This window comes from Lepidochelys kempii, chromosome 2 (genome assembly GCF_965140285.1).
Source record: "Lepidochelys kempii isolate rLepKem1 chromosome 2, rLepKem1.hap1, whole genome shotgun sequence".
Classification (NCBI taxonomy): Eukaryota; Metazoa; Chordata; order Testudines; family Cheloniidae; genus Lepidochelys; species Lepidochelys kempii.
This window is the reverse complement of record NC_136381.1, coordinates 154,909,547-154,933,230: the sequence shown is the minus strand read 5'-3', so window position 1 is coordinate 154,933,230 and position 23,684 is coordinate 154,909,547. Positions and strand designations below refer to the sequence as shown.

Here is a 23,684-nt window from a genome sequence, read left to right as displayed (position 1 = left end):
TCTCTATTTAAGCCTAAATTAATAGTATCCAATTTGCAAATGAATTCCAATTCAGCAGTTGCTCGCTGGAATCTGGATCTGAAGTTTTTTTGTTGTAAGATAGCGACCTTCATGTCTGTGATTGCGTGACCAGAGAGATTGAAGTGTTCTCCGACTGGTTTGTGAATGTTAATTTAGGCTTAAATAGAGACTGGGAGTGGCTAAGTCATTATGCAAGGTAGCCTATTTCCCCTTGTTTTTTTCTACCCCCCCGACGTTCTGGTTAAACTTGAATTTATGCTGGAAATGGCCCACCTTGATTATCATGCACATTGTAAGGAGAGTGGTCAGTTTGGATGAGCTATTGCCAGCAGGAGAGTCAGTTTGTGTGTGTGGAAAAGGGGGTGGGGGGGGGTGAGAAAACCTGGATTTGTGCGGGAAATGGCCCACCTTGATTATCATGCATATTGTAGGGAGAGTGGTCGCTTTGCATGAGCTATTACCAGCAGGAGAGTGAGTTTGTGTGGGGGGGGGGGGTGGAGGGTGAGAAAACCTGGATTTGTGCTGGAAATGGCCCAACTTGATGATCACTTTAGATAAGCTATTACCAGCAGGAGAGTGGGGTGGGAGGAGGTATTGTTTCATGGTCTCTGTGCATATAATGTCTTCTGCAGTTTCCACAGTATGCATCCAATGAAGTGAGCTGTAGCTCACGAAAGCTCATGCTCAAATAAATTGGTTAGTCTCTAAGGTGCCACAAGTACTCCTTTTCTTTTTGCGAATACAGACTAACACAGCTGTTACTCTGAAACCTAAGTTAGTGTTGATACACTATTTTGGTAACGTGAAGTATTGTGTAAACTAGTACTTGTCTAGAGAATGGTTAGACATCTCAAAATTCATACTGTTTCCTGACATTTTCTTCACTTACTGCTGCTAGATTTTGCACTAAAGATGCCCAAGAACAGACCTAGTTTTTACTCTGGCCATGTTAGTTGGCTTTGTTCATGCCTTGGTCTAGTGACAGGTTTACAATTCTGCCAGGCTAAATTGGGCATCCTACTTGTTGGCTCTGGACATCTGGACACCTCAATAAGAATCCAAGTAATCAGAATAAAATGTCTCCAAACAAGCTGGGACTTAATAGACCACAACAATACAGGAAAAGCTTGCAGAAATGTGCAAACTTAACACTACATAACACACATTTGTAAAACTTTCTAAACCTGGAAAGTGTACAGAAGAATCCCTGCATACTGTATGTTTACATGACTTTAATGTTCATTTGTGTCAGCAATTACAAACGTAAGAGTCAGAAAGTATCCTGCTAAACTTTATTGTGTTACATTTTATTTAAAATGATTATAATTAATAATATAGTTATAATTTTTTTAAATCACTATCACATGGATCAGAGATTTAGAAAATGAATTCCCATCTACAAAAATGGGTTCAAAGGGATAAAGAATTAATTCTACTGGCAAAACTGGCTCGTTAATAATAACTTATAAATAGTCAAGAACGTCTCTCATTTGTATATCTCAGAAATCTATTTCTTATCCCCGTCTGTATAGCCTGCTGTCTTCTCTTTGCATCAGTCTATTGATAATGGTAATGGTTAACACAAGAGAAGAAGATAAATCTGCTTCATTCAGAATATAGTGTGCTCTCACATTAAAAATAGAGGGCCCAATTCTGTTCTGACTTATGCTGGTTCTAAAATAGGGTAACTTCAGTGACTTCATGGGAACGTCTCCTGATTTATACTGGTGTGAGAGGAGGATCAGGCCCATATGTGAAAGAAACCCTGTTCCTTTTGTGTTTACACTGGGCCAAGGAAACCAGTTCAAGTAAATGAGACCTGACGTGGACTATCACCCACCCCTGGAATTAATCCAGCACTAAATCTTTTTTAGAAGTGAGACAAAATGTGATTAAAATATGGTTTAAAAAAATGTTAGCACCTTTCATGTATCTTTGCACCTCCAGGTTACAGCAAGCAAAAAGTACCCTTGCTCTCTTGCACTTTCACTACAAGCTAGTATGGTGTCTTTGGTTTTGTTTTTGTGTCAAAAAGGATGTTTTAATGTGAGTGATAAACAAAAACAAAAAAACCCCGCAAGCACTGCTTTCTGCTGCAGCAGGGGCTTAGTGTTGGAGGCACAGTAGGAAAGGGTTCTTCTGTAAGGTGCAGTGCCCCATTCGCCAGTGCACACTTATTTCCACAGTAACACAATGATAGTTCTGTTTTGCAAGCATAGTTGGGAAATATGAAATAAACCATAAAGGGAGGCCTCCCACATTAGCTGGGTGAGGTGAAGAGGAAAACATGTTTATTGTAACAATAAGAATAATTGACTTCAGTCTACCACGTCACATAGCCCAGTTGTCTTGATCCTCCACATCCAAAGAGTCAAAGTTAGATTGTATTAGTTCTTGGAAGGGAAAGAAAACAAAACTCCAGTTTACGTCAGTAGCCTCTAGTGAATATGCTGGAGATGAGTGGGCATGGAGATGAGTGGGCATGCAGATGAGTGGGATTAAATATCTTGCCCTACTTCAGAATCTGAATGAAAATGGCATAGACCACTAGAAACTGAAACAAAACACCACACGAAAGTCAATTGTCGCAAGGGAGAGAGAAATGGAAGAAGAACTGAACCCGAACCCCTATTACACTGATTTACATCTTGTTGCTTCTTGATTCATCGTCAGTAATGGCAGAATCATTGGGCAGCCAGCCTTTTCAGTATCAGCCCATCTCTTGCATTGATTAGGATTCTTTCCAGTATGGTGATGAGTGTTAAGAACCCCGCTATAGACAATGAATGGGTCCTGCCATCTTTGTGATAATAGCTGATCTCTGCCGTCTGTCTCAGGCTTGCTCCTAATGGACAGCTATCCTTCCCTTCTTATGATTTATTATTAGTAGTATTTTATTTATTATTATCACTATTTCCTTGTTTGGCCAAGCATCTGAACCACTTTCCTCACCCTACCCTCTGTACTTTAATCTCTTCTCTGTGCTTTCTTTTCTTAGTTTATCTGGGATCTGGTATCTCTCTGTGACCTTCCGAATAAGGATACTTGGCTTTTAGTTTTACAGGTTTCTATTTTAAAATATTGGTACTGGGATCATTTCTACAGACTGAGAGGGAAAAACATATTCTCGTCACATAGGTTCTGCTTTGAGCTAATGGGCGTATCTGATGACACTATTTGGCCATTACTTACCAACTCCCTTAGCTATATAATAGGGATCCCAACTCGTTCAAACCCAATTATAATGATATTTGTTGACACAAAACCTCTTTAAAATGTTCCTGTGCTGGGCTTTCTAGAATGATAGTAGGAAGGTAGTAATGTAGATTAACTGAGACAGTGTGTTGCATTATCTTATGCATCCAAGCTCTCTTAACTTGAGGAGTAATACGCACTTACAAAACGCACCAGCAGCAGATTCATATGGCTATGATGTGGTCATGGTGGCATGTAAGATGGAGTTCCACCTTGAACTGTTCCTTGCAAGTCTTCTTTAGTAAGAGTCTGTATGGGAGGATTTAGATTTCTTAAATCCCTCAAAATTCCATCTTCCAACCTTGTTCATGTCCAGCCCTGTGCTCTAATTCGTTTGATCTCAGTTCTATAAACCTTTTGTAAAAGCATAACTTCTTGTGCACTGCAGACATAAACCCACCACTGCAGTCATCTTGTTCTCAACTAGTGCACGATTGTGACTTGCCAGGATCATCTAAGTGTCTCCTTGTTGTGACAATATCAAACCAATGAATGTTAAGAATACGCCATAACTATTGACACTGAAAACTGTTTAGTTTCCTCTCCTCGGCTGTTTTTAATGGCCATGTTTCTGATCCATATAACAGAGTTGTCATGACTACCACAGGAAATGTTTGTATCTTCATTGTCACACAGCCAGAGGCCTTTGATGGTGCAGAAATGCCATGATGGAAGACCAATCCCATGTGTGACTTCTCTGGATATAGAATCTCCTGTGGTCAAACAGCTACCCAGGCAGAGAAACTATTCACCCGGTCAGTGTTACTGCCATCAACATTCAGTGTTAGCAGATCATTTTTTTGTTGCTGTTTAGAAGAGGTGTGCATTTGGTTTTATCACCATTGATCTTAAATCCTATAGATTCTGCAGTTTTTTGCAGCTCTTCTAGCATTAGCTGTGGTTGGTCAGTAAAGGTAAAGCAATATTATCCACATATTTGAGATCCTCTAAAGATGAATCTTTAAATTTCACACCTCCTACTTTGGCCTCAGTCAGTTTTGTCATCAGATAGTCTATTAGAACATTAAATAACCTACGTGAGAGAACGCAACCCTGCATACTCCTGATTCTACTGAAAACCAGTCTGTAATGCAACCGTGACCTCCCACAGCTAAATGTACCCAGGTACAGTTCCTCCATTAGCACACTAAATCCTTGCGCATCCCATACTGGTGTAGCAGTATCTGCAGTACTTGATCCACTGAGTAAAAAGGAGCTGCAAAGTCTATAAATGTGATGTTCGCTTCCTTTCATTGTTCTAGTTGTTTTCAATAATTTTCCAAAGAGAATATATAGCATGGATTAACGATCAAGTTGTGTGGAAACCACACTGGTTGTCTCTCTTTTTTGGGTTGAGACAATATTTCAGTTGGTTCAGTAATATGATCGTAAACACCTTCCTGACTGGCAGGAGCAATATACCCCTATAATTTGAGCAAGCTGATGGCTCTCCTTTTTTTGAAAAAAGAGATGATGCAATCCCTTTTCCAATGTTATGGAATATAACTCATTTCTTAAATTTTTAAGACAACTTTGTGAAGACAGTGAACAAAATCCAGGCTTCCTCTCTTTAGCAGTTATGGTAAAATATTGTCAAGATCAGATGCTTTATCATCTCATAACTGTTTAACCACAAGTATCATTTCCTCTAATGTCACCAGCCTTTTTTATGGTGGATTCATTTTTGGATTAAGTTGTAGTTTACAGCTTGATGGGGATCTGTTCATTAATTCACAAAAATGATCATGCAAGTGCTTAAGTTGTGCATCAACATCCATTTTTATGCTTAACTTGCAGAACCCAAAAGAATGGACTTCCATTTAGGACAAATACACATTTCTGGTCATGTCTTTCAGAGGCTTTCTCAATGTACTGGGCCATACTATTTCAACATTGATTATGATCATTCCAGAAGGCCCTCTTGATTGCTCATTCAAGACATTTCTTTTCCTCTATTATCCATTTCCTCATCTCTTCGCTGACTCAGCTCTGACCTGCAGGTGCATCCCTTTGGCATCACACCTTTTTTTTTTCTCTCTCCCATAATTTGATGTAGTCATCTGTAATCCAACATTGCTTGTTCATTCTCCTTAGTCCCAGTTGTTTTCCAGCAACTTCTGTGATAAAATCCCCAAATAAAGTCCATTCTTCCTCTGCAGAAGACAATTGATCATCTAATATAGAATATTTGTTGGAAATCACTACTGGGTAACTATTAGTGATCATTTCTTCATGAAGTTTATGAACATTGAAGCATTTCCATGCAATAGATGTCCTCTCTGGAACTTTTTTAAATGGAACTGTTCGGAGTCGATGATCAGATTCCGGAGCAAGATCAGCACTCCTAAATACACATAGATCCACGGATGATTTTAATCAAGGATTTCAAAATGTGATCCAAAGTTGCATTGTTGCCTGATGGATATCAAAATGTTATGGCACTTCTTTTGCTGAAGCCAGGTAGCCATTAAAAATAGTCTGTGTGTAGAAACACATTCTTATAGATGCACTTCATTATCTGATCTCTCTTCTGGTAAACTGTGTGGTCCCAGTACCAGTTCAAATCCAGTTCGGTCATGGCCAGTTCTCATGTTCATATCTCCTTATGGTGACCATATGAAGTCAGGGTGATGTATCGGATCCAATGTCATCTACCATGGTTAAAAAAAAAAAAAGCATCTCAGTATCAGGCCTAGTGTCCTGTGGAGCATATGCAATAATAACTACCACACATCCTACCTTCCAACTGAAAATGGTGGCTATCAGGCGTGGTGATGAAGCGTGCCAGGTCCGTATTGCCAATTGCACCCTCAGGCACAAAACCAGAGCAACACCAGCATGCTCATCATGCATGTAACAATTAAAAGGTCTAACCTCTAAGAGTCACAGCTGTGCCCTTGCTGCTCAAATTCCACCATGACTCCTGTACACTGCATATATCCACATTCAACCATTCCAATTCTTCCACCGGGAGAGTTGTTTTTCCAACAGCTCTTAATGACCAGTTATTCCACAATCCCATCCTCGGACACTGACATTGCTGCAGAAGTGGATGTACTTTTTTATTATCAGGCTCTTCCGCCCCATATTTGGTTTATTGAAGGACCATCATCATACGGTCTGACTCCTCTGCACGTAATTGATTTAGACGAATCCTGAAGCTTGGTTCTGTTGTGAGTAGCAGATGGAACTGCCAAAGCTGTTGAAGTAGCCAAAGTTTTATGTCCATTTCTTCCACATGCTGAAGCTAGAGATGTTTTATGGGGATGGCTTGCCAGGCCATCACCCAACCTTCCCGCTTTATTGGGACTTGGGACTGGCACTAAGAACAAGGAATCCAGTAGTGTGACAAACAGCGCCTGCAGCCATATTCTGTGTGATCTAATCCCACTAGTTCTCACAAAAGTAGCAGAGGTGGGTGGGTTCTGTACCTGTTTGAGCCAAGATGCTGATCATTCAGCAGGTGCCTTTCTTTCTTTGGAAGCAGTACTGAACCAAGGGCCCAACGTGGTCTACTGCAATACAAATCTAAATAGTAAGATTCCAGTCACTCTGTGTGTCATTCTGAAGCTTAAAATATTGGTGAGTCAGTGTGAAGTGATGGAAGCACCACAAGTGTGCTTGAGAGCTCTTTGTGTTCAGAATATCACCAGGTTCCATCATCACTGGATTTTGCAGTCTGGTAGTGTCCAGTTTTTAAGTTCTCAGTTATTCTGACTTTACGAATTACACATGTACAGCTACATTTAGGCATGTATCTATGCCCTGCCAAGAATTCTAGATCATTGTGATATCAGTGGTAACTCAACCAATCACCCTCTTAACTCTACATCTAATCTGCATGCAGTAGTTTCATTGGTTATATGAGGGAGACTGCACAGATGGTGGATTACTTGTCCCAAGAACTGCCCCCCCATATGCCCAACAGACACCCGCACAAAACAACACAAATCTCCCAGCACAACACCTATAGACACAAATCACCACAGCCACCCACACAACAGCACAACTAGCATACACAATTACTCAAACACACATAGCCCCTCACAGCAGCACACACCATTCACCACACACGCAATTCACTACAATTCATAGAATCATAGAATATCAGAGTTGGAAGGGACCTCAGGAGGTCATCTAGTCCAACCCTCTGCTCAAAGCAGGACCAATCCCCAATTTTTGCCTCAGATCCCTAAATGGCCCCCTCAAGGATTGAACTCACAACCCTGGGTTTAGCAGGCCAATGCTCAAACCACTGAGCTATCCCTCCCCCCCCCCCAATTCTCACAGCACAATGCAACACACACACAAAATAACCCCAGACACACACAGCACCTCACCACAGCACACACCCCTCATTCACCACCCACACAAATCAAAACAAATCTCTCAGTATGACAGTCCCTAACTACAAATCAACAAGCCATGCACACAACACAGCCAGCACACACAATAACCCCCAACACACATAACCCATCACTGCAGCACGCACCCCCATTCACCACTTGCACAAATCCACATAACTCTCCTCGCACAACATAACTCCCGCACAACGCAGCCAGTGTACACAATTGCCCCAAACATCACTCTGAAGCCTAGAGTGTCTGTTGAGTGAGTGTGCAGTGACAGATACAACTGCAAGCATGGTGGGGGGGGTCTTTTTTTTTCAGGATAGCACCAAGTTCAATTATCACCAGGATTAGCATTCTATTACCATCCAGGTTTTAGCTTCTCAGCCATTTTTGGCTTTTTTGTGCACACAACTTTACAAATTACACCTGTGCAACAGCATGGGCTTTCTGCTACTAGTAGTGAATAATAATAATGGGCCTGTTCACCCAACAGTCTCCAATATCACAGTGAAGGTCTTTCATTGCTTCCAATCTCATGATGGTCTCATTTCTTTCTCCCTGACTGACACCACCAGTCCTCTAACCTCACTGCCCCCTTTGCACTCCCACCCTTTGTTTCATACTTATAACTCACTGCCCCGCATGTCTCCCACATCTGTCCACCAAACCCTCACTCTCTCTATTCCTTGAAATTTGTCCTTAAAACTTATTTCTTCCCGGGCTCCATCTTTCACTTCCCTGAATCTTTGTTTTATTCTTCTTGTCTCTCTTAGATTGTAGCTCTTTGGGGCAGAAATGGATTTCATAGTGTTTCTAAATGCTGTGTCGTTTACTGTGCTGTATAAATGAGCATCAAATGAATAAAATATAATAAAATAATTTAGTATAGCTTTGCAACGACCCATTAAGCAGTGACTGCATTTCACCCCAGTGATGGCTGCATTTCAGGGGGATGATTTGATGCCTGTGCATACTTCCTTTGTACTTCAATTTAAGTTTGTAAAGTACTTTGGCATCCTTGTGGGATGAGAAGTACTTTTGCAGTGTAAATGACTAATGATATTATTCTTGGAAAAGCAGAGCTGTAGAGCATATAGTGAAATACTAAAATTATTTGTGGCCAAGCAATTGCCTGTGTTCAGGGACGACACAAACCACATTAAATTAATCTGGCATATTTGTCAGATCTCTCTCCATCTGTCCAAAGTATCTGTAGCTGTAAAGTATGTCTGCTAGGTGGGCTCCTTTATGTATGTAATGTTTGATATGTTAAATGCTTTTTGGCACCCACACCCAAATAGCAAATACATAATGGGGCATGTCACTGTGATTATATATGAAAGCAGTGGGTTTACACTGTTGCACTTGATTTGATAAGCAGCTGACATTATGTAGTGTAGCACTTTATGCTTTTAAGTCACTGTTATAATGAAGAAGGAATAGTAGTGGGACATGGCTAACGCTCAAACTTTCCTTTTCTTTCTCCACTTAACATTGTTTCACTACAGGGATTCCTAACTGCCATGCGGCAGGAAACAACACGCTTGAATTTAGCAAAAGGCTGGGCGCTCGACAGTGTTATTTTACACAATGACGTAACCAGGATGATGAAAGAAGATATTAGCAGCCCTCCTCCTGCTGACATTGGTGGGGTTTACATATATGGCCTTTTCCTGGACGGAGCAGGTTGGGACCGCAGGAATGCCAAGCTCATGGAGTCTGCACCAAAGGTTAGTGTCAAGTTGTCTGAAACAAAGAGAGTGTGGCACAGTTACAGAATAGTAAATAAAACCTGGTTAGCAGGGTGCCTTAAGGAAACATTCAGTGTGAGCGGGACAGTGATTGCACAGTATATTGTAGTTGGGATAAAATGCTACCCGGGGGACGTGAGTAGATTGATAGCAGCTCTGTGCCCTGGAATGTGGAAAAGCCGGGCTTGCAGGCAGCCCCTGAGCTTTTGCTCCCCAGAATGGTACCACTCAAACACACAGCACAAGGTGCTGCTCTTGGAAGCCAAAGGTGATTACACAAGAACCTCTCATCTGCACATCTGGAAGAGTTGTTTTGGCATGTGTATGGCTGGCCACCCTCATAGCCAGGGGGTGAAAGCTGTGTCCAGGGCTGTCTAGGGAGGAAAGGATAAATATGGGGGGTGGGTTTAGAACAATGAAGCACCATTGTGAAGAGGAACTTAGGATCTCATCTGGGATGGGTGTAACTGTAGCAGTTCAAAGGCATACTCTTCTGCTTCAGGGAGCCACAGGTACGTAGCTACATAATAGTAATGCCCACATCCATATCAAATTAAGCTGTGCTCCCATCAAAACTTGTAAGCTAAGTAGGATAGCGTATGATAGAAGCCACTGAAGACCAGACCTTTGCGGTCATTGAAGTCCTTGGCATTTTTTTACACAAGTAGATGTGTTAGCTCTGAGGTCTTGCTCAAGCCTCAGTTTGGTTAAGTTTATCTAAAACCAGTTGCCTCTGTGGTATCAGCAGGGTGCAGTATTCTTCAGTTCCCACTCCAGACTGTTCTGTACGGTTCCTGTATTCTGTAAAACGTTGCCAGGCTTTACCCCAGAGGTAACTACATTGCAGTCGTGGGTCAGGAATTCCTGTCTGGGGCTGGTAAAGCACGTACACCTCCCACTGGATGAGAACTGTGTCTTTGAGATCTTTGCCATTGTGACAGCCAACTCTAGCGTTCTCTGTTCGTGGTAAGATGTTTCCCACGCGTGTGCCTGTCCTGACTGACTGAAGCAAACGTTTATAAACTTCTTGTCATCAAGCAGTGCATGCTATATAGTTTCTGTGCAGCAAATCCAGTGTATAACTGTGATTAAGCTGACTCGTGGTGTCAGGTATTTAGCTGCTCACAGGTGTAATGTGTAGTGATGGGTAAATCTCAGATAGTTAGATCTGGCTTGGATAAACACCCAACAGGCACCTGTTTGTTCTTTGGAGCTCCACTGCTAGCAAAAGAGCTCAGGCAAGTGGGGCTGCTAGTAGCAGCTTCTCCTGTGAAGCTCCACTACTCCCAGTTAGCAAAGAGGAGGAGGGTGGGGAAAGAATGAGGAAGGCTAATGAAAGGACAGGGAAAGAAAAGGAAGAAGGCCCCCTGCCACTCTCCCCTAATCTCCCCACTCTCCTCTACTTCTTGGCTCTTTTATAGGTCCCCCTGCCCACTGCCTTTACCTTCCGGGTCCTCCCAACCCCAGCCACCCTGGGGCTTTCACTGGCTTGACGATATTTTTGTGATCGTGCAGGGCTAAGCAGCAGCATGGGGCTTCCACTCCCTGCTGCACCTGCTAGGAGCCCAGCAAAGCAGCTTCCCAGCAGCACTGCTGTAAGCAAAGAAGCAGCAGAAAAAGTCAGGGGGTGGCCCACGCCCCTTGATGTCCCCTGCAGTGCTGTGCCACTGGCAGCTACCTACCGTGCCCTGGTCTGTTACATCCCGAAAGGGGTTGTTAAGTCACCAGTGGGATTCAGCGTCCCTGGAATGGCTCTCTGAGTGGTTTGTTTTTTGTTAATGTTCCCCTTAGGTGCTGTTCACAAGTCTTCCTGTAGTCCATGTGTACGCGATCAGCACCACTGCACCACTGGATCCAAAGAAACAGCCAGGGAGCTTGTACTCCTGTCCTGTGTACAAAAAGCCTCGACGAACGGACCTGACATACATTTTCTCTTTATATTTGAAAACTGTGCAAAATCCTGACCACTGGACTCTAAGGGGTGTTGCATTGCTCTGTGATTCCAAATAGCACTATGGCTATAAGATCCAACTGGAATACTGGGCCAAGGGCATTCAGGCTTTGGTTTTATTACATAGCAGTGGTATATTTCTATTCATAGAGGTATGGGCATTAGCAAATCTTATTTGTAGAGACAGCTGTATCTCCATGGTGATTTGTATGACCTTTTCACAGCAGGAATCATTAAACATGTTTAACTTGGGAACATCAACCAGGGAACCTTCAAATCTGTAACATGGAAACCAATTATAGATATAAAGTCTAGTTGTGCTGAATCTATCCCCATTTGCTGCATAAATTAACTCATTCTACTAAATACTCTATTCCACATTCAAAATATATGCTCATTAAAAATGCCTCTTGCTTGAGACTACTGTTCTAACTACATTTTACAGTGATTCTTTATAGATCTTATCTCCTCTTTATAATACAGGTATGCTGACAGTTATTGGTGATTGCATCCAACACAAACCTCTTTGGAAGTGGGTACAAATACACCCTTCATTTAACATAAATGTCAGGACAAGTTAATCACAAGCCCCCCATCCGACCTAAGACAAAAGGGGGGGTGAATCTGCCAAGGAATTAAAGACCATGTGGGCAGAGGGATTTTGCTAGGTAAGGTGAATGTGTGTGCATGTAGAACTAGCAGAATGAGCAAGCCTCAGAGGTAGGAAGGAAGCCAAGCAGTTGCTTGTAAGCACAGGGTGAGCCAGGAGAAACCTAGAGGAAGATTCTGGGTTTGGTGCTGGGTAAAGGGGCTGTAATCAAAGACATGATCCTGTTTTTTTAATTCCTCCTGCATGCCTTGTAAATAAACAAAACTGCATCAAAGAAAATATCAGCTCCCTCATTAATTTCTGCTCCCAAGTAGAACAGCCCTCGGGGCCTGAACTTTGACTGGCCTCTGGAGCCAAAAAGGAGCAAGGGTACAGATTTGTAATTATGCAGCCATGTTTCAGTTCCAAGTGCATCAGCTGCAGCATAATTGAAGAAAGATGGTGCTATATCCAAATGATTCTCTGGCTATAAGCACTGCTTTAAATGACTCAGATTGCTTAGACGGTAGCGTAGACTGCCTCCAGGGATAGACACTTGGCTAAGCTGGCAGCTAATGTTTTGGAGAAACAGGACCTCAGACAAATGTGAAAAGATTTGGTCTAACTTTTAGAAACCTTTGATTAATTCTTAGTGACTGGAAACTGAGGTGCAAGGTGTCACTCTCCTTTCCCTTCTCTGCCCCACCCACTTCCTTTCTTTCTTTTTCCTTGTGGGTTTTTTTTTTAAAACTGTTCTCCCCTTATTTTTATAATAGTAAAATAAAATAAAACGTTGATGATGTACCACAAGTTTAAATGTCTGCACACAAAAAGGCCTGTCTAATTGGCACGCAGTTACTTTTGATTTCATTTGTAAAGTGGGTAATTGTGCATACAAAGAGACATACCTCTGTCTGACAGTTACCTCCTTTGTGCATGCAGGCAGAGCGTTCACAGAGAAATGCAAGCTCACCTCACATGAGGCCTTTTTACTTAACAACATCTTAGTTTTGTAGCCTCTTTGTTACTGCTGGTTCCTTGGCTTTATTTCCCATACCTGTATTTTGCATCACTATTTGTGATGAAACTGAAAGAAACAGCAGCCGGCATAGTAGAAGCTCTATCCAGAAATAGCTGCAGAGTTTATTTTTATTAGGCGTGTATGCAGCTTCCAATGTAAAGCAAGGATGGGTGTAGACAGGCTTGGTTTGAAAACAGAAACAAGGCTACCACTGGCAGAAAAGCTGTATGGCTTTTTTTTTTTTTTTTTTTTTGGCCAGGCCAGGACACTTTCAAAGTAGTAGGCATTACTGTTGGGGCCAGGGTAAGAAGAGCCTACAGGGAAGGCTCTGCCAATGTCTCGCTCTGTGTTTTTGCTTTTTGTGCAGATACCTTCAATTTTTCTGTCCATTTAAATGGTGATCCGGCCAACTGGCCCAGAAACAGGGTTCAACTTTTCACACAGTCAGTTTTATTTTATGTTTAGTAGTTGCAGGACTCTGACTGTTAGGAGGAATAAAATTCACTTCCACAACTAGCACAGAGTGTCAGACTTGTTCCTGGAAAACAGAGAACAAGCTGTACCTTAAGGGTCACATTCTACCCTTGATCTGTGCACAGAACTCTCTGCACAATTCCTGGGAGACGACAGACCTAAATGAGACCACACTGTCAAAAGGCTCATCGCTCCTCCCACTTGGAGTGCAGCTGCTTGCGTCCATTGACTTTCATGAGAGTTTGGGGTGTGAAAGGGATATAGGATCAGGCTTCAAGAACATTGCTTAGACCCTTTGGGAAACTATGGGAAAGATCAGAGAGGCTGTTAACCAGGATAAGGCTGCTCCACTCTATGGAACTAGAGGCTCCAATCAATTACTGTTTTCTGTATGTGGGGAGTAAATTAACTTTGATGCCTTAATAAGCTGCAGCAGCCAACAAAATAATGTTGAGAATACACTCTGTTAGAATGAAAATGGCACTTTGAAATATTCTGCACAACTCAAGAGCTCACTTGCTATAAAAGCAAATCTTCTAATAAATGTAGTAATTTGACAGAATTTCCATGTAATGGGCCAACTAAAGCTTTTCATCCTAATTCTATCAACCCTTTTGTTTTATAAAGTTATAGTAAAATTAGAAAATTAAATAGCTTTTTTTTTAAACTCTAGGCCCATTCGTTAGCACATAGTATCTTGCAAACTACTGCAAGTTTCACAATTTGTACATGGCAGTAAAACAGCTTTATTTAAGAAACAGACTGAGTCTCTATTAGGGCTTTTTATTGTAGGATAACATCAACTCACGCAAAATAGAACACGGACTATGTAACATCATAAACAGTCACCGTTACCATCTGTGCAATTTAAGATGGCACCTGTGATTTAAAGAAAAATATTACAAAATTACATAGCTTGCAAGCTAAACTTTCAAAAATTTCTTCCATATGTGCTGAGGAATCTTTGGGTTTTTTTTCTTTTTAACAGTTTATTATTACAGTATTGAATATATTTACAATAGATGTTATGCAAACATCGTTCTCGCTTATAGTGCCGCATGACGTCATTCATCCCAAACCAGCAACATGAATCCAATTTGAAAGCTTTGCCATGTCATTTACATAGTATATCATTAAGCCCTTAGAACCGGTGTTCCACAGTTGCCATAGCTAATTCCTAATTCAGAACATTCCAATTTTAGGTACCCGGGGCTAAATCACAGGACTGGCAGGCAAAGTATTGGCAATCAAACTGAGTTTGAATGACAGCTTGACCAGTTAGCCATCCTGGGGCAATGTTTGTCAAAATAGAATCTTAGACAGTAAATAAACTCATAGCTGTTGTCAATATTCTACAGATATTAATGCCTCACTCTGAGATCTAATTTTATGTAAGTACTAAGGAGACATTAAGTAAACTTAAACAGAAGAGGCCCATTAAACCCTACTTATTCTGCCAGTACAATGGCTATGTTTACTAACATACCTCATTTCAGGGCATGGATTTCTGCCTCTTTAGTGCTACAAACACACTGTGTTTCATACTCTTAAAGACAGTGTCTGGCTTGCACTCTCTCTGGCTGTGACTGGTCGATAGTGATGATGAAAAGGAAACAAAGACCTGGATATGGATTGGCCTGCGTGTCAATAGCTTTTTATGGAATTTATTTTAATTGTTTAGAACCCCAGCAAAATGTTAAGAGCAGAAAACACAGTGGTCCTTTTATCTCAGCAGCTACCTTAAGAAAAAAACAACAATGATCTGTTTTTCCTCTGCTCTGTCGGTGGCAATTAATTCTTAAGCTGTTTTTAGTTTTGTATGATGGGAGTAGAGGAACAACTATTAATCAGTTCTTGCACAGAAAAGACAAATGGGCCTGCCCTTCTCAAAATTCACTTTAGTCCCACATTCTTGTTTTTAACTCTCTATTCCTCAGTTTTCATATATTAATCTTGTTTCCCTTATTTAATTTATACCATTGCCGTCCTCAGTACCAATTGACACTTGCACTGACCTTTGCATAATACAGATATTCTACCAGAGTTCTCCATTGCCTCCAGATTTTTCCAGTGTTTAATTTGGCCTATAGTTTTTAGCCTGCTGCTGCTTCAGAAAGTACATCTCTCAACTTCATTAATCCCCCCTTTCAAAATGCTAGAAGTCCCTCTTAGTCACTTCAGAGAACAGTTCTCAAAAATCTAGGGTCTCTGCTGCCTTTTATTGCACTGTCTCCAAAGCAATAATTTCCTCCTCCTGCTATGTGAGCAGGCGCTCCAAGAAGAGTCTTAGAGCAATTCTCATAGTCGTAGTCTTCCCTTCTGCTAATATAAAATACTACATGTATCTCAAAAAGAAAAGGAGTACTTGTGGCACCTTAGAGACTAACCAATTTATCTGAGCATAAGCTTTCGTGAGCTACAGCTCACTTCATCGGATGCATACTGTGGAAAGTACAGAAGATCTTTTTATACACACTTTCCACAGTATGCATCCGATGAAGTGAGCTGTAGCTCACGAAAGCTCATGCTCAAATAAATAGGTTAGGCTCTAAGGTGCCACAGGTACTCCTTTTCTTTTTGCCAATACAGACTAACACGGCCGCTACTCTGAAACCTGACATATATCTCAGTTGCTTGTTTGCTTTTTGATGTTGGCATGAGATAAACGGAGATGTTCTTTGAATGCCACTGTGCATACAACTAAAGATAGCAACAAGGCTATTAAGTGCCTCATAGTTTTGATTTAAATATACAAGGAGTTTCCATCTCCTTGTGATATGCAATTGTAACTCCCATTCGCATTAATTGAAGTTATATGTACACGTCAAGAGAGATGAGACCCTTCATTCTGTTTATGTGACTTTGCGTAGTAATAAAAAGGCAACAAACACATTGTCTGCTACACACATAAACACTAGAACAGCACCAATATAGAACAATAAAAAGTTACACACACCTCTCAAGCTGCCCAGATAAACAGATACTATGTTTTCTCTTGTACAATAGCACAGTATATACTACTCCATCACTTATGCTGGTTGCTTGAGGTCCAACAGAAGCACGTTATCACCTCCTTCTTCTGCTGCCTCCTGGTTAAGAACGATTTTTTCAGGGGTGAGCACAACTTTCTCTGCTGGCTGGGACGTGCCTTTTGTTCCACTGCCTTTGTCTTTCTTCACTTTAGTGATCACTTCTGTGTAGGAAATCTCTTCTGTAACCGGTTCTTCTGCCCCACTTGCTGAAACTGCATGCGCACCAGCTTCCTGGATTCCTTCTTGCCCTTCAGCTACTGTTCGCTCTTTATCTTTCTTATTGAGCTTGAATGTCTCCGTTCTTGGAGCTGCTTTTGAAATAGTTTTCTTGAGCCTTATCCCAGATTGTTTCAGCCTCTCTCCTGACTGCCTCATTCTCTCTCGCCTCTCCGGTGTCACAATTCTAGTTCGAAGCCTGTTCACCTTCTTGCCAAAATTTTGTCTGGTCTTCTGGATATTTTCCCTTGAAAATGCCTTTTTGATATTATCTATGCGTCTGATGCCTGATTTTTTAAATCTGGATGCTCTGCTTTCGTCTATATAATATTCTTCATCAGAAGAGAGGTCATCAGGTGGAAAGAATTGGTCCTCCAGGTTTTCACCTTTTGTCCTGTCTTTGATAACAGACAGCGAAGAAGGGCATTCTGTTTCCTCCTGTGAATGAAAACATAAAGACATCTTTCTGCTAGTGTTTTAAGGGAGCAGAGCATTTAAGCATGTCATTTTTGGGGCTTCTTATTTGTAAGTATCAACAACTGAGCTATAATCATGTGGCACAGGGAGGTGGGATCTCTCCTGAGAACTTGCACGATCTCCTGAGGATAAAGGAGTCTGGAAAAGCTCTGATTTTGCAGCCTCTGTTCAATCCCATGCCTGTTAGGGAGATTGCTTTAAAGGCTGGTTCTACTCTGCAAAGGGATTAACAATGTAAAACTAGCATCATTGTGTCCCACTTTAGTGTGCCTCCATGGACTGTCTGTAGCTCAAATGTGCTTAGTTTGCAATTAGAAAGGATGTTTTTATAGCTACCAGCCCTGCTATTCTGAGGTTGGAGAGTCAAGCTGGGTTCTTCCCTTCTCATACATCACCAGTAGTGAGCATCATGCAGGGCAAGCTGGCCTTCACCTATATACAGCCTCACTGACTCCAGATGAACTCCTCAGTATTACCTGTAACCCCTCCTAACTTTCATTAGGTTTGCACAGTTGTAATTAACTGGAACTTAGTAGAGAAATCTGTTGATGAACAGAATCCAGCTCAGACCCTCCTAGGGTATGTCTTCACTGCAGCTAGTCCAGCTGATTGGTACACAGGTCTGAGCACCTAGGTCAGCCTAGCCTGACCGCAGGTGGCCACACTAAAAAGCTTATGTAGATGCCCATGTGTGACTGGGAGCATAGCCTCTGTCCTCACTGCAAAGGGGGCAGGTTCCAGCCCAAGTTGAAGTGGAGTCTGGGCTTTAATCCATTCCCAAGTAGGGACGCTAGCCCAGGTTTAAAACCCCTCCAAACCCACGTAAAAGGTTTGTGTGTGTGGATGGCGATGGGTTGGGCTAAAACCCGGTAAGAGCCAGGGTGAGCTCTGCAGTGATAACACACCCTTGGCAGTGTTGGGTTCATAGGAGTAAGATGTCACTGATGCGAGCGGGTAAGGCTCAGTACACACCAGGAGTTGATCTGCTGAATGGGAAGCCAGTTTTACATAGTCACTTTTCAGTGCCACATTTTACTCCTCCCCTATCAGTTCAGCAACAAAAGCAAAGCTCCAGGTGGCAGTAGTAGAGGCAAGCAACTCTTTGTAATACTAAACAATGCCATGCACGTATTTCTGGCATTTTCAACAGTAAAAGTGTATTAGCCCATGTTAATGCATTAGCTGAACAATCAGCAAATATCTGTGGGTCTCTATAGTAGAGCTTCAATGGGAGGTTACTGAATGGTGCATTCATCACCTTGGTATCCACTGCCTGCCATGTCACAAGTATTGCTAATTTGTACTGAATATTAAACACATGTTCTAGATAAGTGCCATTCTAACCACATACTAAGCAGTGAAACCAAATGATAAAATACATTTACTTTAAACCTTTGGCTTTGTTTAGCTGCCCTCTATCCACTAATCCCTGTCAGTGAGTTCAGCTTCAAATGCACCCAACCCTCTTTCACAGGGTGCTGGTGAGGATGGTAGCTGCATTTTGAAAAGAAGTGACACAGAGGGAGGCAATGCTTGTGGAGGAGGTGAGCATCTCAGCTAGCCTGGTGATAGGGGTGCTGTAGATACCTAGAGAAAGAGAGATTTTAACAGCCAGAAAAATGCAAGTTTTTTCTGAAAGCTCTTTTTGGGCGGTAAATTACTGGGCGTCATTTTAATGGTAATTTATGTGCAAAAAGTTTAGGGTGAATAAAGGGATATGTCTAAAAAGAGTAGACCCAACCTGTAAATCATAGTCACACAGGAGCGGAGCCAAGAACCATTAGCTCAATGAAATGATTCCCGTGGAGATTCTGGATCTGCCCGACAAGAGTCAAGTTCTGGCCGGTACTATAGCAGAAAACGCAAAAGCAGTAGCAGCTATGAGATGGAAACTGACATCCCTTTCTTACCCCAGCAATCTCCTCCTTGTGCACACAAACTACGCTGCACAAAGATTGTTCATACTCCCACGAGGAGCAGCTCCTCACACAGCCTCAGGCAGAATACATGGCATATTAATATTGCTTTTGCATAATGTATCGTTTCCCATTTGTGGGAGTGTCACACCTGATTCCTGGAGCTTGTCAGAATTTGGTCCATAGCTTAATAATCTTTTCTAACTACCAAAGAAGTTTGAATGAGAGAGTCCACCAAGTGCCAGTTAGTTTCTCAAATGTATCTTGTGCTGATGAATTCCTGTATGGTGCACTGCAGACTGAACTGATTTCTGGCCAGAAAAACAGCTGTAATTTTCAAAATGACTGATTAGTAGCAAAGCATGTTTAATTTTACTTTACAATGTATTAACTATCAGTAATATAGAATAAAAATATATTAAGCCACTCAGCAAATAAAGGCTATTTATGGTTTGGTCATCTTATTCCGGCTTCTTTAAAACATAAAATGGCTGTTAATGCTTACCAAAATTAAGGGGAAATTATTTTGCTGTGAGAGCAGCAGAATTTTATTTAACTCCATATATCAAAACCAGAATGAGCAAGAACTAGAATTCTTTGTTAATAATCTTCATTAATGTGTGAAAATTAACTTTATTACCTAGCTGTGTTATAGCTTCTTTTCATAAAATGAGGGATAGTGTTTACGTAGAGCAGCTTTTCTATAATTAAACTCTTAATTATAGACCACTCCTTTAGCTGAAACGTTGACAACAATATTTCCTTACTAACTATTCTGAAACTTTAGTCCATACAGGGATGAGTATAGTAGGGTGAGATTTAAGAGTCTCTCCTAGAAGAAGAAAATGAGAGATTAGGTTCTTTAGACAACATTTGGGCTAACTGTCATCCTCAAGTGAATAGAAGACTCCAGCAGGCTTGTGTTCCCTACTGAATGCCATCTCTTCAGTTTTCAGAGTAGCAGCCGTGTTAGTCTGTATTCACAAAAAGAAAAGGAGTACTTGTGGCACCTTAGAGACTAACAAATTTATTTGAGCAGAAACTTTCGTGAGCCACAGCTCACTTCATCGGATGCATTCAGCGGAAAATACAGTGGGGAGATTTATATACATAGAGAACATGAAACAATGGGTGTTACCATACACACTGTAACCAGAGTGATCACTTAAGGTGAGCTATTACCAGCAGGAGAGCCGGGGGAGTGGAGTGGGGGGGGGTTTGTAGTGATAATCAAGGTGGGCCATTTCCAGCAGTTGACAAGAACGTCTGAGGAACAGTGGGGGAGGGGGGGGTTCCTTCCCCATTCTGAACTCTAGGGTACAGATGTGGGGACCTGCATGAAAACCTCCTAAGCTTACTTTTACCAGCTTAGGTTAAAACTTCCCCAAGGTACAAACTATTTTACCTTTTTCCCTTGGACGTCCACTGCCACCATCAAACGTCTAACCGGTATTATTATTAGGAAAGAGTCCGTTTGGAAACGTCTTTCCCCCCCAAAATCCTCCCAAACGTTACCCCCCTTTCCTGGGGAAGGCTTGATAAAAATACTCACCAATTTTCATAGGTGACCACAGACCCAAACCCTTGGATCTTAAGAACCATGAAAAAATATTCAGTTTCTTAAAAGAAGAATTTTAATAGAAGAAAAGTAAAAAGAATCACCTCTGTAAAATCAGGATGGTAAATACCTTACAGGGTAATTAGATTCAAAACATAGAGAATTCCTCTAGGCAAAACCTTAAGTTACAAAAAGACACAAAAACAGGAATATCCATTCCATTCAGCACAGCTTATTTTTCTCAGCTATTTAAAGAAATCAGAATCTAACGCATATCTAGCTAGATTACTAAGTTCTAAGACTCCATTCCTGTTCTGTCCCCGGCAAAAGCATCACACAGACCGAGAGAGAGGCTTTGTTTCTCCCTCTCCCCAGTTGTATTTAGATTTACTGTTCACTGGTTTAAAGGGCTGGCTGTAACATTCACACGTATTAGAATTAAGAACTATGAACTGTAAATTATCGGATAAATGTTTTGTGTCTAGGGCACGGGACTTGCACCCAGGAGTTCTGGGCAATATTTTTCAACCGACTCCTTGTGTGACCTTTGCCAAATAATTTAATTTCTCTGTTCTCAGTTTCTGCCTCTCTCCTGGAGAAAGCAGGTATACAAAGGCCAAATTCATTCACGTTTGTACATCATGCTGCAATCCTTAAATGGGAGGTGCTACAGAAATGCACTGTCTTACTGGAACTGGTCAACAGTGTGAAGGTTTTTCAAAATAAAAATCAGTGCTATACTTCAGCCTGGTAGGGACCTGCCCACTCTGAACCACCAATGGGTTTTAGCATTACACTGTCAAAAGTCATTTTTGTTTACTAGGGAAGATGAAAGCTTCTGTCTCCCAGAGTTAGAACATCTGAGGAGAGTCGGTCTGAGCACTAGGGGGGACGCTGATGTGGGGAAAGATAGCTAAAACCTTGCTCCTGTTCCCCCTGAAGTCAAAGGCAATGTTCCATTGACTTCATTGGTGCAGGCTCACGCCCTAAACTGGGCAAGTATGTCTCCTGGGCAAGGATGTGGCAGCAGCCCTACGAGGGGAAAAGGAGTAAGATGCCTGCCTGCTTTCCCCCTTCTTCCAGCAGGAGCACAAGGTGATGGCTTGCAAGATAGCCAGGTCAAATTACAAAGGGAAGGTGGGTCCTTCCCACCTAAATGTAAATTCATGTACTCACCTCATCTTACCTATCCTAGCCAGCTGGCTAGCCACTGAGATAGGAGTTATTTGAGTTATAGAATGCTGGTGCAAGTCAATGGGAACGACCATTGAAGTTAAGCCTGTGAGTAAGAGTTGGGCTGGAAAGGAGCCAGAGTGCTCAGCACCTTGCTAGCTCAAGCCTTGCATGAATAGCGTTTATAGTCTCTGAGTAGTGACAGAGTCTTGTGCCTTAGTAAGAGATGCTACACAGATTGGGTTTTTTTTGTGAATTGTATTTACACTACTCGATATTTGTGCTACTTGTGAAATAGTGTACTGTCACATCATTGAACACTTCTAGGTCTGCCTGCGTACACCAGTGGCATTAAGACTGCATGCATAAAACTCAACTTGGGTTTGTCCTGCTTTTGAGTACTTTACTCTGACCGTGTGCCTCCCCAGCTTGCTACCAGCCAGGTACAGCAGAGCTTCCGTTTTTAAGCTCTGGTCTGAACAGCACAAAGCAAACCATATGAAACTCGCTGTAGCTAGTTTGAGGATAAAGGTCTGCGCCATTACTGCTTACATTCGAATAGGTGTCCCCACAGAGAGTAAAATATTTCAAACCTGAGGTTTATAACACAAAGCCATTCCCTCTGGCAGAACCTGACAGCTCCGTTGCCACTGTGGATACCTTCGTGCTTATTTTCAATTTAAATCAAAGTTATCAAAGCTGTACTTTGTGTGCATGCATCAGGGACTTTGTAATGAAATCTGTTAATGGTCTGCCAGTGTCCTCTTGGGTCCGTGCCTGTGTATGCAACTTAGGACGCTTCTAGCCAGTGCTGCCCTTTTCTCTTAGTGAAGGTGCACAGGAAAAGAAGCAGGGGTCCTAATGAGTCCTATCTTCTGCCATATGCTATAGAAAGGGATGCATGGAATGAGGCAAAGGCTCCTGCCTCACTGACTGTACATAGTGGGGGTTCCAGAGCACGCTCGTGCTGCCTATCAAGTAGTGGATTTTCTTTGTTTCCCCCTTTATTTTTTAAGGTGGGAAATTCCAGACTTCTATAAGTCGATTTTTAACTTTGTCTTCAATAACCTAAATAGACTGAACTCCTTAAGTATCGCACTGTAAGGCAGGTTTTCCAGACCCCCGATCATTCTTGGCTAAACCCTCTCCAATTTTTCAGCAGCTTTTGTAGTGTGGCCACCAGATTGCGACACAGTGTTGCAGTAATGGTCTCAGCAGGGCTGTATGTTGAGGTAATTACCGCGTCATTACTGCTCCTTGATAGTCCTCTGTTTATAGAGCTAAGGATCACCAATTGTCTTTGGTCTCAGCTTCGCAGTGGGCATTCATGTTCAGCTGGTTATCCATCATGGTCGCTAAATCCTTTTCAGAGTCATTGCTTTCGAAGATATAGTTCCTTCTACTGTCCTCTTTGCTTTTAAATATACGTCTTTGCATTTGTCTGAATTAAAATACATTTATGTTTGCACCCAGCTTACCGAATGCTCAAGATCATTCTGTACAATGACTTGTCCTTGTTATTTACCAGTCCACCAATCTTTGGGCAATCTGAAAACTTTATCAATTATTTTATATGTTCATTGAGGAAAATACTAAAAAGCATTTGGCCAAGATTCCTGCAGGACCCCACTCACGACATCCCCTACTTGATGATCCTTTCCCATTAACAATTACATTTTCAGATTAGCTATTAGCCATTTTCTAGTCAATGCAATGTATGCTACAGGGATTTTGTATAGTGCAAGTATTTTTTTAATCAGAGTGCCAGGCAGTGCTAGTTCACATGCAGACATCTCATCAACTGAATGTGTAGTCCCATCTGAGGATATAAAGTTTGACAAAAACCTATTTCTCATAAAAACCACATTGATTTACATGAATTATGGTACAATACCTTA

General features: G+C 41.7%; 2 protein-coding genes across 2 annotated transcripts in view; one reads left to right on the top strand and one right to left on the bottom strand.

Moving 5' to 3' along the window:
• LOC140907170 (dynein axonemal heavy chain 5) overlaps positions 1-13,123 on the top strand; it is a 268,060-nt gene extending 254,937 nt beyond the window's left edge. The window contains exons 76-77 of the mRNA XM_078851322.1: positions 9,137-9,358; positions 11,171-13,123. Of these exons, the coding sequence (XP_078707448.1) occupies positions 9,137-9,358; positions 11,171-11,389 (441 nt within the window). The 3' untranslated portion in view covers positions 11,390-13,123. The remainder of the gene's footprint in view (positions 1-9,136; positions 9,359-11,170) is intronic.
• A 3,138-nt stretch (positions 13,124-16,261) lies between these two features.
• CAVIN4 (caveolae associated protein 4) overlaps positions 16,262-23,684 on the bottom strand; it is a 30,740-nt gene continuing 23,317 nt past the window's right edge. Inside the window, exon 2 of the mRNA XM_073329473.1 lies at positions 16,262-17,100. Within this exon, the coding sequence (XP_073185574.1) occupies positions 16,444-17,100 (657 nt within the window). The 3' untranslated portion in view covers positions 16,262-16,443. The remainder of the gene's footprint in view (positions 17,101-23,684) is intronic.